We start from the raw sequence: 12,222 nt of genomic DNA, 5'->3' as shown, positions 1-12,222 counted from the left end.
CAGTCAGGTTTGTTTAAGAAAAACTTAAGAAAATTGACCATTTTCTGTGACGGTTCTGATGGATGAATAACAGAGTAACTATGTAGAAGTGCACACATCTTCTCATGAGGTCAGATTTCAGGAGTGAATTACAGACAATTCCTCAGACAATTTGGAAACCCAAATGAATTTGAAGCAGCCTCTCTTCCACAAGGTGGATAAATCTAATTAAACTTGAGCTTCATGCATTCTTTTTCAGTCTCTACCTTACATAATTAAATTTAAGACATTAGTTTTCGCCAGAAAATCTTCTCTTAAAATACCAAAGAATGAGGAAATTGCACAGAAGATATTTCACATTTTAAGGAAAAAAAAAATCTACATCGATAACAGGGGTGATAACAATTGTAAAATAGATCATCTTCTTCCACAATCTGTATTGGTAAAGGTGCTTTCACAATAGATTTAAACAGGCTTTGCTGCTAAATGAAAAAATCAAACATAAAACCTCCCAAGAAGTTGTAAAAGTGGATTCATGATAAATCAGATCTGTGTGAGTATAGTTAATTATGAAACATAGCACATGCCACTTAAAAAAAACCTGGAATGGGATTTTTTGTACCATAGCCAACCCCAAAAGTCACTGTATCAGTTGGAAGCCTACTCAAAAGGTGGAAACAAAGGTTTACTTGCTTCCTTCAGACAAAACAAGCATACAAAATACACTCCAAAAACACAGCATGCTATTAGAAATAACCCTGAAAAACAAGGATAACCATGGAGGAAATCAGCAGTTTTAATCTGAATTACTGTCAGATTGTGTCAGGTATGTCCTGCTGCCTTGGATAGAACTGGATCACTATTCTTCTTCCCTTCAAAAGCATTGTGACTACACTGCATCTGTGCACTGAATGAAATGCACAGTTCCCCTTCCAAGGGGTAAATACTTGTTGCACTGCAGAATAATCCCATTGAAAGTGGGGAAAGGTGTGACTTGCTCTTGGCTGGAATAGGCTGACCTTCTGTAAAGGTGTTTTATCAGGGTAAAACAGCATTTTCCAAATATTCCACGTCTTTTTCAGAAAAGAGCAAAAATAACTCTGGTTCTTCTGGTTATGTGGCAAAGAGCCAAGCTGCCTGTCCTGGCACATCCCACACATCCCTGAGATGAGTCTGGAATTCTGTTTTCCAAAAGCACCTGCATTATTACCAAACTAAAGGGGTAATTCCTCTATGCAAAATCAGAAGAGAAACTTGTTGGATTTTTTTTGCTTCCCTGTGAGACAGACATGGCTTATATCAGCTTGCCAGTGATTCTTAAATATAAATACTGTGGCTGAAATAGGCCCTTATTTTCTGTAGTATCAGAAAAAAATTATCTATTAAACACAAAAGTATCTCCAAGAGTATCTCTCTGGCTATTCTCAATTCTGCAGTATTTTGGTAAACATTAGTCACAGAAATGTTTAGTTCTGTTTTCTTCTAAAGGTTATGAGGCACAGCTGCACAAATCATATGGGAGCACACAGTAGTACAGAGAGTTTTGTTATAATGGTGACATCTCTGCTCTCAGAATCCGACCCTTAAATCAGGATGGGAGTGCACTTATGGCAAGTGTCTGACCTTCAGGGAAACAGGGGCTGCATTAAAAACAGATCTGTCATTCCAGTGTTACTCAGGCCCTAACATGTAGTTTTTTTCCTGACAGACCAAAATATGTCCTTTAAAGCCAACAAGAACTGTGTACAATTAACAGACAAAAGGTGACTGATTAATGTCCTCCCCTTTGCTGTCAGAAAACAAGCAGAAGATTTTCCTGAGGGGAGATGAATGCCAATGTAAATAGGGAAAAATTAAAATTTGCTTGTTGGCTAGCTACTCACCTCATGAAGTGAATCTTTGTGATTTAGAGAAGTTCTTTAACTTTTCCTCTTGTAACTTACTCTCTCCTTTGTATACCAACTTCAAGAATTATTTTTTATCTCTATACAGCTAATGGTCACAAAAATTCATTAGGCACAATAATACTAGATCACTTTTTTGGTCTGCTATAAATACATAATAAATAAATAAAACCTATTGAGTTAATATTTTAAGCAATCAATTAGAGTGAATAGGCAGTCAATTACTGAACTATGACATTTATAAACAACTTGCAACCTGCACCACAGGCAAAATACCTGAATATTATAACAGAATATACTTTTTTAAACCTCTATTCTACAAGACTTCCTAACATTTGTGTGATTTTAGAATTAACAAGGCTTAGTTTTAAACAAAAAGTTTTGTTGAAAGTTTTTAACATTTGCAGATTATGTTCAAGAAGTCAGAACACTGTCCAAGTATGAAAAAATAAGAAGCAGAGCACAGAATTTCTTGACCTTTCTAACAACAAATAATTGGATACACAATCTTAGTTTGAAGTACAGTAGTGATCAATCAATTGCCTTGATCATCAGAATTTTTATGAGACACCTGGAAATATAAAGCTCTACCAGAATTCTCTGGGTGACATTCTGGTCTGTATAGATGTCCCCTGACAAACAGAAATATTTGCTTAAGTCAGTATTACATAGCTTTCAATATTTTCATTCGGTTATTAAAAAAAGTATAAAGTTTGTTTGTGTCTTTTACCTCCTATCTGCAAATTGATTTAAAAAGTAGTCTCAGCCAGTCATATAAAATGTAAATATATTTCAGGAATTGTCTTCATAGTAAGGAGTTACAGAGAACTGCACAATATTTGTAGGTTCAAAGAATGATGCAAAGAAAAGGCCAGCACACAGCCTCAAAATAAGATTAAGAAGCAAAGAGATTAATACATTGCAATACTGATATTATTCTATTCAGATATTGCTTAGCTGCTATTTTACTATTTCTTTTCAAGCTTATTTTCAGTTCAGAGATGAAGCATTACTCTCTTAAGTCAGCTAGCGTGGCTTCTCTCAGACCAGTGGATTCTGAAAATTCACCTTACTACCTTAGAGCAATTCTTGTCTTTCACTCTCCATCTCCCTGGGCCATCAGGTGCAGGCAGCACCTCCTTCACATCCTGGACCAGGGAGGGGAGACAAAGTGCAACCAGAGGATGAGGGAAAAGCTGTGATCTGGGCCCCCTTTACACAAGCAATTATCACACTTCTCCTTTGGTCACATATGCTTGCAACACACCTCCAAAATTTCAGTCGACCTTGGAACTGCAAACAACAAATGTGAAAGTTCCTTGGAGCTCTTACAAATTGCAATTTGAGAAAAAGCTTTGTTTATATCCACTTACTTCATCATCAGCCAACTGAAGCAAACTATTTTAGTAAATGGGCCAAAGCCCCACGTGAACTCCATAAAAAGTGGAGCAGGGATAGGCCCAGCCTATCTTTTTACTCCTAACAGAGGAGCATGTACACATTAATCAGATTTTAACCAAAAATATTGCAGAAGCAATGCAGTTGTACAGGTCAGGGAAGGGCACTGCTATGCTTCTGCTGTGCAGCCCAGGGATCAGGGTTTGGGAGCTCTAATCCTAAACCAGAATTTACAGGACATGAGGCTCTACTCCTTGCTGTGATGCCCAGGTAACAAACACAAACTTGGATGTACACACCTACACATGAGAGCCTATGTACAGACATGTACGTATATCCCACCACATCAGCAAGATGTTTGAGCAAAATAAAACTATTAATCCTTTAAAAATTCTAGTGTTTGCTTTTATACTGAACGCTGGTGGAAGTATTTCCTTATATGAGGTAGTTCAGCTCTGGGGTTTTTTTAAGGATTAATAGTTAACAATTAATGCAAAAAGCTGGCAAACACTTCCTGCACTCACTAAGGCACAGCCTGAGGGGCTGGAATGTGGCAATCAGTGCATCTTGGGGCAATTAATGTGCTGGGGCTCCTCACAGGGCTGGGTGCTTCCAGAGCACTCAGGTGATCAGAAACCACAATGCAGAGCCAGAGGTTACAGCATGGTGAACATGAGGCAACAAAAGACAATACTGATAAATAGGTCAGTGAAACTTGAGTTTACATCAAAACAGATGGACTTTGGACACTCAAGGACAAGTGCTTCTTTACTCAATTCTAACCAATCTGAAAGATTCTGCTTCCCTCTACATCTGCATTTCAGACAGAGCTCTATAGCACATGATATGCATTGAATCCAAACCAAAAATAACATTTATTTGTATGACAGAAGTGCAAGCAGTGGCTTGCCACTTAGCCCCACTTCAGTGCTGTCCTGGATTGCCAAGCAAATTGTATTCTATTTGCCATCTGTATGGCAGTTGTCCTCTGTTCAGTGGGAAGTTTTTTCTTTATCTCTTCCACAACCACTCCTCCCTCTGGGGAGACACCTGCTGATAACAGGCTATTGAATGTCACTGCATGGCTGATAAGAACTACAGCATCCCACTGTGAGATGCTCCGCCCAGAGGGAGGAGCCAAGCATTCCTACCCAGATATAATCTGGAGATTCTGGAACACCAGCACTGTTCCTCCACTGGATTTCCCAGAGGAACAGCTGCCTCTTCCACTGGGTCTTCAGAGGAAGACTCCACCCTCCTACAGGATCCCTGCTCCAACAGAACCACACCTGACATTCCAGGAGGGCTGCAGCCACAATTCCAACTGGACTGCTACCAATCCCCTGACCCACAGGGTGTCAGGTTGTGCTCTGACTGTCAGTGTTGTTTTAGTTTACTGCATCGTTTATTTTATTTTTTTATTTTCTTCCCTAATAAAGAAATGTTATTCCTGCTCCCATATTTTTTGCCTGAGAGCCCCTTAATTTAAAATTTATAACAATTTGGAGGGAGGGGGTTTACATTCTCCATTTCAGGGGAGGCTCCTGCCTTCCTTGGCAGACACCTGTCTTTCCAAACCAAGCCAAGTGCCTTTCTATCTGTGTGCTACCCATCACCTCTGTCCCCTCATTGTCCACTCCACCAGCAATAAGTTGAAGCATTGTTTTGCCTTCCTGATATTTATTGCAGATGAAGGCAAAGCAAGACTACATATTCAAATATACCTTCAGGCAATTAATAAAGATAACTTTTTGGACATAGTGTGGATGGACCTTTGCTAGGGAAAAAAATTCTGGCTAATGTGCATTTGAATTTGATTCAGACAGATTCTTCAAGGTGTTACAAATGTTGAAATAAATCTCTACGAGTTTGGTAGCTATGAAAAATGTCTTTGAACAGTCAGGACAGCCTGACTCCAGCTCAGTTTTGATGCCTGCTTTGGAATGGTGGTGGCTATGAGATAATCATGATATAACAAAGAGTTAAGTTCCTGATTTACATTTCCTTCACATCTTAGATATCCACATTCCTAAGGTGTTAGCTGTGGCAACATTAAAAAAAAACATTTTTCTACTATAAGAATCTTCATTTATTATAGAACAGAGAAAATAAAACTAAGGCTGCAGTATATAATTAGAACTGCTGCCAACATAGTGCTATGTATCTGTAAAAACCTGGGTTCATATGGCACAATTACAATGCATGCCACATCTTCCTTTAGTGTATGAAAATACCTGTTTCAATCAGGATTTTTTTTTCTTTTTTTTCCCTCTTTATTTTAGCTTTAGTGTTCTTTTTTTGAAGGTGGAAAGACATGCCAAAAAATTCTCCCCTAGTTTTGGTGACTTTTTTGCCTTCAATACAGAAGAAGTTACATTTGTTCTTGTCAGCATTTTAGCACGATGCTATTGTTGCTTTTTGTTAAGCAACTTTTTACTAATTCAAATAATCCCCTGCTAACCAACTACAAACACTGCTGTGCCCATGGTTTGAAGGGTTCTACAGATTGTCAAACAGATTTTCAAAACAATCACGACACAGATGCAAGTTGGTACCTGGGATGCCCTGTCAATCTAAAAAACCCCAAAAAACTCTCCAAATCCTAGACAAGGCAATTTACTTGAGTTCTTTTTAGGAATTCCTTACATAAGCTGCTACTTAGCACAGTCCATAAAGTATATTTATACTCTTACAGGTATGAATTTTGACCATTTCCTCTGCCTCTTATGCAAGTATATAAAAGCTATTATGCTACATGATTTGGAGTTAAACAAGTCTTTCACTTCCAACCTGAATACAGGCAGTCTTTATAAATCTTATGCCAGAAATATCTAGTTCTCCTTATGTATGATTTTTTTTTTAAATTAATGGGTATGTGTCAACTGATCAAAAAAAAAAAAGGTTGGCTGAAAAATTTGAATATGCTCTATGAAATGAAAGGAATTTATGCTCCTACCAGATAAATCAAAGATTTTGTTTCTTTGAAGGTGATATTTTCATATATATCTGCACTGGAGGCCTTACTGACCCATTCATTTATGACACTTATGATAAGTTATGATAAGTTATTTTAATAGCAGACCTACTTTCACCTTCCCCACAGATTATCCTTCATAAACGACTGACTTTAGATATGCTCAAACATCCTTATGGATCATGTTTTGCACTGGATTCTGTTTAAATTGTCTTTCCAAATCAAACAAATCCTGCTAAAAGGAAATGTCTCCACACACAGCATAATGGAAGGAACTCACCCAGCTGCAATCCTAACTAGTAGCAGAGTGAAACTTCTGAAGGTAAATCCTATTTCCCATAGTATTATTAAACATATAAAAGCAGGGAATACAGAAGCAGAGGCCAAACTCATTATTTCTACTTCCTTCTCAGGACAACATTCCCCATTAGATTCAAGCTGAGTGATTTTGTTTATTGAGAATACTGAAATTTGATCTCAGGCTGCTACTGCCATATGAAAGAGGTTTTTAAAAATTATTTTTTGCTTATGTTTTCATAAAGAGCTTCAAAGGGGAGAAGTGTGTTATTTTTTTCTCCTCCTACTGAAAGCAAATCAAAGTCTCTTGAGCTACATTTTACTGTTTATACACAAGCATTAAACTGCCAGGATATAGCATGAATAGAAGATCTGAAAACAACTTTCAGAACATTGCAACATTTCATAACAAGAAAAATGCACTGACTATAAATCACACTTAATAGAATACCAGTACATCTTCAGGTTCTCAGATAATATGAGTAGAGAGGAAAAAATTAATGGCCTTTCTGTGCATAAAAACTGCACAATAAAGTTCATTTGTGAACATAAAATAACACCTGTTATTTGTACTGAAATGTTTTCTATGATCTGAGCTCAGATCACAATTTAAACATGATAGAGAGCATTTATGCTCCATCTTTATGTTACTTTATGTTATAAGAAATGCTATAAATTTTAACTGAACCGTTAATGTCTGCTTTTCAGCTTGTAACGGCCTTAAAAGTCTGCAAATATATAGGAAGAAAGGTATCATAATAACAAATTGTTTGAAAAAATGAGTGAAAGATTTGAAGACCTAACTCCTGATTCTGTTTTCCTGTGAATTTTAAGAGAGGTCTGAGGTTTAGCAAACTTTATCAATTTCTCAGTTCATGATGAAACCCATCATGAACTGGTAACTCACCCTCTTCTGCTCTTTCATATATTCCATCAGTTCCTCTGTTGTCCTTTTCACTGCTTCTTCAATTGCCTTTTCACTTCGTTTCTGCTCCTCCATTAATGCTTCCTTGACAATTTCCTTTCCAAAAGAAAAGCATGTAAGTGTACATGAAAAAAAAAAAAAAAGTCACAAATGTGATAAAAGGTCATCCCATTTGCTCCTGCTAATTTTTTATTGCCTCTACACTCTTTTCCCAGTTATAGTTACCCTAAATGTATGCAGTAGCTTTATAAAAATCAATAAATTTAGTACTAAAGGGTAAATAAGAGAGAGGGAAAAAAAAGAGAGAAATAATCACTTTAAAGCTACATTAATAGAAATACAATGTTCCCTGAGAGCAGAAAATAACTCAGGTTTTACCTTCCATCAGGAGCAGGGATGGCAGGGATTTACCAGTTGCTGTTATCAGGCCAGACAACTTCAGCTGGAAGAGACCTACAAGATCATCTGCTCCAGCCGCCTGGGCCCTTCAGGGCTGCCCCAGAAATTAAATTATTAAGGGATTCTCCACAAGCCTCTGAAACACTGACAGTCTTAGGGCATGACCAGCTTTCTGGAAGCCTCTCCCAGTGAAGAGACCACCCTCTCCTAAAGGAGAGCTTCACAATGTCCAGTCTGAAGCTCCCCTGATGCAGTTTTGAGCCATTGTGACAACACCAACCTCAGTTTCTAACCTGTGATACAAATTATCAAAGCTTTGTGTAAACTTTTACAAAAACTTGTCAAAACCGTTAATTTGCTTCCAAACTTTGGGAATTGCCAGGGACATTCTGTACACAGCAGTAAAAAGCAGCAAAAGGTACCCAAACCCCCACCCCCTAAATTAGCATTACTCTACATCAAATGCATTACAGCAGAGAAAGCCAAGAACCACTTCTTAAAACATCCCTCCATCACCTGCAGTATTTGGTTAAGGAAACAAATTTCTGGGCTAAAGTCACAAAACTGTCCCAAAACTGAAGTCCCAGCTTCCCAAGGCCACTCATGGAATAGGCAGTGACATTATTAATCCAAGTGTTCTGTTTCCAAGATTCAGGAGAACAAAATGACAAGACTCAGCTTCCTTTAAATCCTGAAAATGCAACATTCTCAGAAAGCAAAAAAAGCACCCAGTAAAAGCAATCACATGATCTTAAATGATTTTTCAGGGAGATCAAGAGGAAGATGGAGAGTGCTTCAGAAATCAGAGAGAAATTGGCAATTCCTATGTCTTTGTTCTAGACATTCCAAATTGGAAGAAACAGAAGCACTAGTGGTGCACCTGAAGAATTAAGCAGGAAATGGAAAAAAAACCTCAGTGGTTCAAACAGGAACACAACATGACTTCTAGTGTATTTATTCACATGCATGATTTATGATTTTTTTTTTAATTTTTAAATCAAAACTTTTAGAAAATCAAAGGTAAATATAAATGGATTCCTTATTACTCTTCACTGGTTAGACATAACACTGCACTGCCCACAGATTTGTTTACAGGCTTGCTTGACTGCAGAGCAATACAGACATTTTATGATACATATTTACAACTGGGATTTGGGGGAGTGGGGAAGGTTGGCTGGAGGACAGGTGGACTTCTAAGGTTTTGGAAATACAAGATATTTATGAAGTTGCATAATTCATCTGTTTATTTCACAATCTGCTATTAGTGTACAAAATTAATAATTCACCAAATTGGATCAAACTAATTTTTTTTTAAAGTCCCTTCAGTGGAAGTTATTCAACTGAAAAAGAAGGCTCTATTTCTTACCTTTAGTTGTTTGCTCTATTTCAGCCAAAATGGAATAGTTTCTGCAAAACTACACTTTTGCTATTTTTATAGCAGAAAATGTCTAAAATCCCAAATTTAAAATGTGTAACTTTGTAGTCCCCACTGTTCTGGAATGCAGTACACATGAAAATCAGTTGTGAAAAGTGATTATGATTTTTTCTTTTTTAATTCAGTTTACCAAAGAAAAATCCCAAGAAAAAGGTTTCTTTCACTACAGAACTCTGGCAAGACTAACAGAAAAAGTAGCAGAAAATTACATATTACAGAAATATGCTGTTCTTATAATTATAGTCTCATGCCAGTTTAATATGTCAAAAGGTCCCAAAATACTGTCTTGTGTTAGAATGGAAAAAAAATCCCATAATCTATCCCATTAAACTCTTCAAAACAAATTACAGAATTGAAAAAGTGCTATATTTTAATATCTAGAAAATTTTACACCCGTAAAATACTTGCAATCAATTGATGTTAAGTATCCTTAATACAATACTTGAAACACTACATAGTCCAAATACTTATTTGGACTATAAAGTCCAAATAAAAACACAATTAAATTCTACAAGTCTATTAATAAAATGCAAGAAAACAGAAACCACTAGCAATACCCTTATGGAACACTAGTTCATTACACTGACATTAAAACAGTAAAAGTAAAATTGGAAAGAATTCTTTTTCATTTCCTCTGGAATTGGCACAAGTCCCCAGGGCTGTGGTTAAATCACCATCCCTGGAAGAATTTAAAAAATGTGTAGGTGTGGCACTTGGGGACATGAGTTAGTGGCGGCCTTCGCAGCGTGAGGTTAACAGAGGGACTCAATGATCTTAAGGGTCTTTTCCAACCTAAGTGATTCTGTGATTCATCCACCACATTCTAGTTATCCAAATTAAGTGCTGATGTATCTTCCCAATTTATAAACAATTCTCTCAGTGTTTCAGACACTGATCACCTCCTGTTACCACCTTAAAATCACCTCAACACTTACTGTCACCAGAGAGGTCCTGTGGCCACCAGACAGGCCAATCTCCATGTGTGACTGCACAAAAAGACTCCTGCTTTAGTGGGCTTCATCCCAACGTTTGGATTTACCAGACTGCTGGCAGCTGTCCACAACACTTTTGATTTGTTGGGGTTTTTCTGTGATTATTCACAGGATGAATCATACAGATCTGTTTTCTCTGTGATCCCAATAGCTGTTTCTCATCTGAGCTGAAATGTTACCCTGCTGACTGGATTCAGGAGGAATCAAACAGTTCCATAAAACACATAGCTTTCTGCACAGGTTATGTCTTAAAAAACATAACCCTACAACCTCTGACCATGCTCCTGAACTGGCTGATGTGGTTTGCACTGTCCCATGCCTGCAGTTCAAAATGGTCAAACATAGAGTCCTGTGAAACAATGACACTCCAGACTATCAAAAGACAGCTTTGCTGTGATATCAATAAATGGAAAGAAAACTCTTTTATCCCTTTCACTCAGTTCAGAGTGAACTTCAAAGTCTTCAAAGAGACACTGCACAACAGTTCCCTAGTCAACTCAGTCGTTTCCTTTTGATCTCATCATTTATATTAGTTTTTCCTTCTGTGACAAGAATCCTCACTTCTTTGATATGACCTTCCACTAAGTGCTCTCCTCTAGGTACTCAGTCACTGCCTGTCTTTGCTCTATTTCTGTCATTAAAGTAAATTATGAACTAATATAAAGGTATTTAAATTCAGCTATTACCTATTACTGTTGAACAAAGCCTTAGCAGCTGGTACATTCTCTCAGCATGTGTCTACCTTTCCCTCATCTCTTTGCTCTTTCCTGTAATGCTATATCTACCTTTAGATTCTAGCCTAACTTAGATTTTGGTTGCAAAGGTAAAAATTGCCCCTTATTTATTCTTTAACTAGAAAGGGTAGAGTGGTATCTGAGCCTCTTAGTGCTGTTTTAATAGACTCAAGAAAATGGAAAAACCCAGTTTCCTGTAAGAAGGTAAGGAAGAACACTCCATAAAATGGCACTTGAGGTGCAATTTCTCTCTCTCCTCCCTTTATTTTTTACATATTTGATCAGTGGCTGGAGTACCAAATTATAGTCACAAAGTTGCCTTCATTACGTGACTCTCTACACATGTGCTTGACATGACACCAGTTAGAAGATTAAGAATACCTAATCAAAAATAAAATACTGATATTCAAATACTCAATTGACAAATCACAGTCAACCCTGTATTAGAAATGACAACCACACAATCACAACATATAAATCTGTATGAAGACAGAAAGAAAAAGCAGTGTACTTGATACACCAGAGAACTCCAGACAGTATTTAAAAAATAAAACAAGCCATATGTCGCTTTGCAATTTTATAGGAAAATTCTTTTGTTTCCACACAAGGATCAGGTGGCAGCACTAAACTTTATCTAGGAAATGCAACCACAGACTGCAATGTTAGTGGTTTTTCAGAAAATAGTAACCCTCAAATTATAATGTCTGTGGTTACAAACTACTACAATCTACTTCTGAACTCAGACATGGTTAAGGTCTGTATGCTGTGAACTATTCCTTTTCCAGACTTTGCTAGCATATTAAAAATAAACTCATCTAATGGCAGGGATCTCTTTCCACTCAGCCCTACTGAGCTGTGTCCTTCCTCACACATTCAAGATTACACAGAATTTTCTTCTAATGTGTCTCTGCAAACACTGGCTACACGAAAGTTTCTGCAAGATGGTGGAAAAACAAAAAAGTAAAACTGAAAATAGTGGTCTGCTGCCTTCTTGAGAGAAATGTAAGCACACACTCCCACTGGAAGCTGAACAATAAAGGCAAGAGGAAGAGGAAAAGAGGCCCTTTGAGGAGCAAGTTCCTCTCCAGCACACTGTGTGATACCATGTTATCAACTGACTATTCAGTTAGGAATTGGGAAATAGAGGAAAAAACACCAACAACTTCTTGTATGAGTCCACAAAAT

At 37.3% G+C, this 12,222-nt stretch overlaps 1 protein-coding gene across 2 annotated transcripts in view; it reads right to left on the bottom strand.

Annotated features, from left to right (window-relative positions):
- CCDC91 (coiled-coil domain containing 91) overlaps positions 1 to 12,222 on the bottom strand; it is a 114,592-nt gene that overhangs the window by 18,320 nt on the left and 84,050 nt on the right. For both annotated transcript variants that reach the window (XM_054631728.2, XM_077178266.1), the window contains exon 12: positions 7,460 to 7,573. In XM_054631728.2, coding sequence (XP_054487703.2) covers positions 7,460 to 7,573 — 114 coding nt within the window. The remainder of the gene's footprint in view (positions 1 to 7,459; positions 7,574 to 12,222) is intronic.

This window comes from Agelaius phoeniceus, chromosome 5, assembly GCF_051311805.1.
Source record: "Agelaius phoeniceus isolate bAgePho1 chromosome 5, bAgePho1.hap1, whole genome shotgun sequence".
NCBI lineage: Eukaryota > Metazoa > Chordata > Aves > Passeriformes > Icteridae > Agelaius > Agelaius phoeniceus.
Note: the sequence above shows the minus strand (reverse complement) of the source record. Positions and strands in the feature narration are given on the sequence as shown.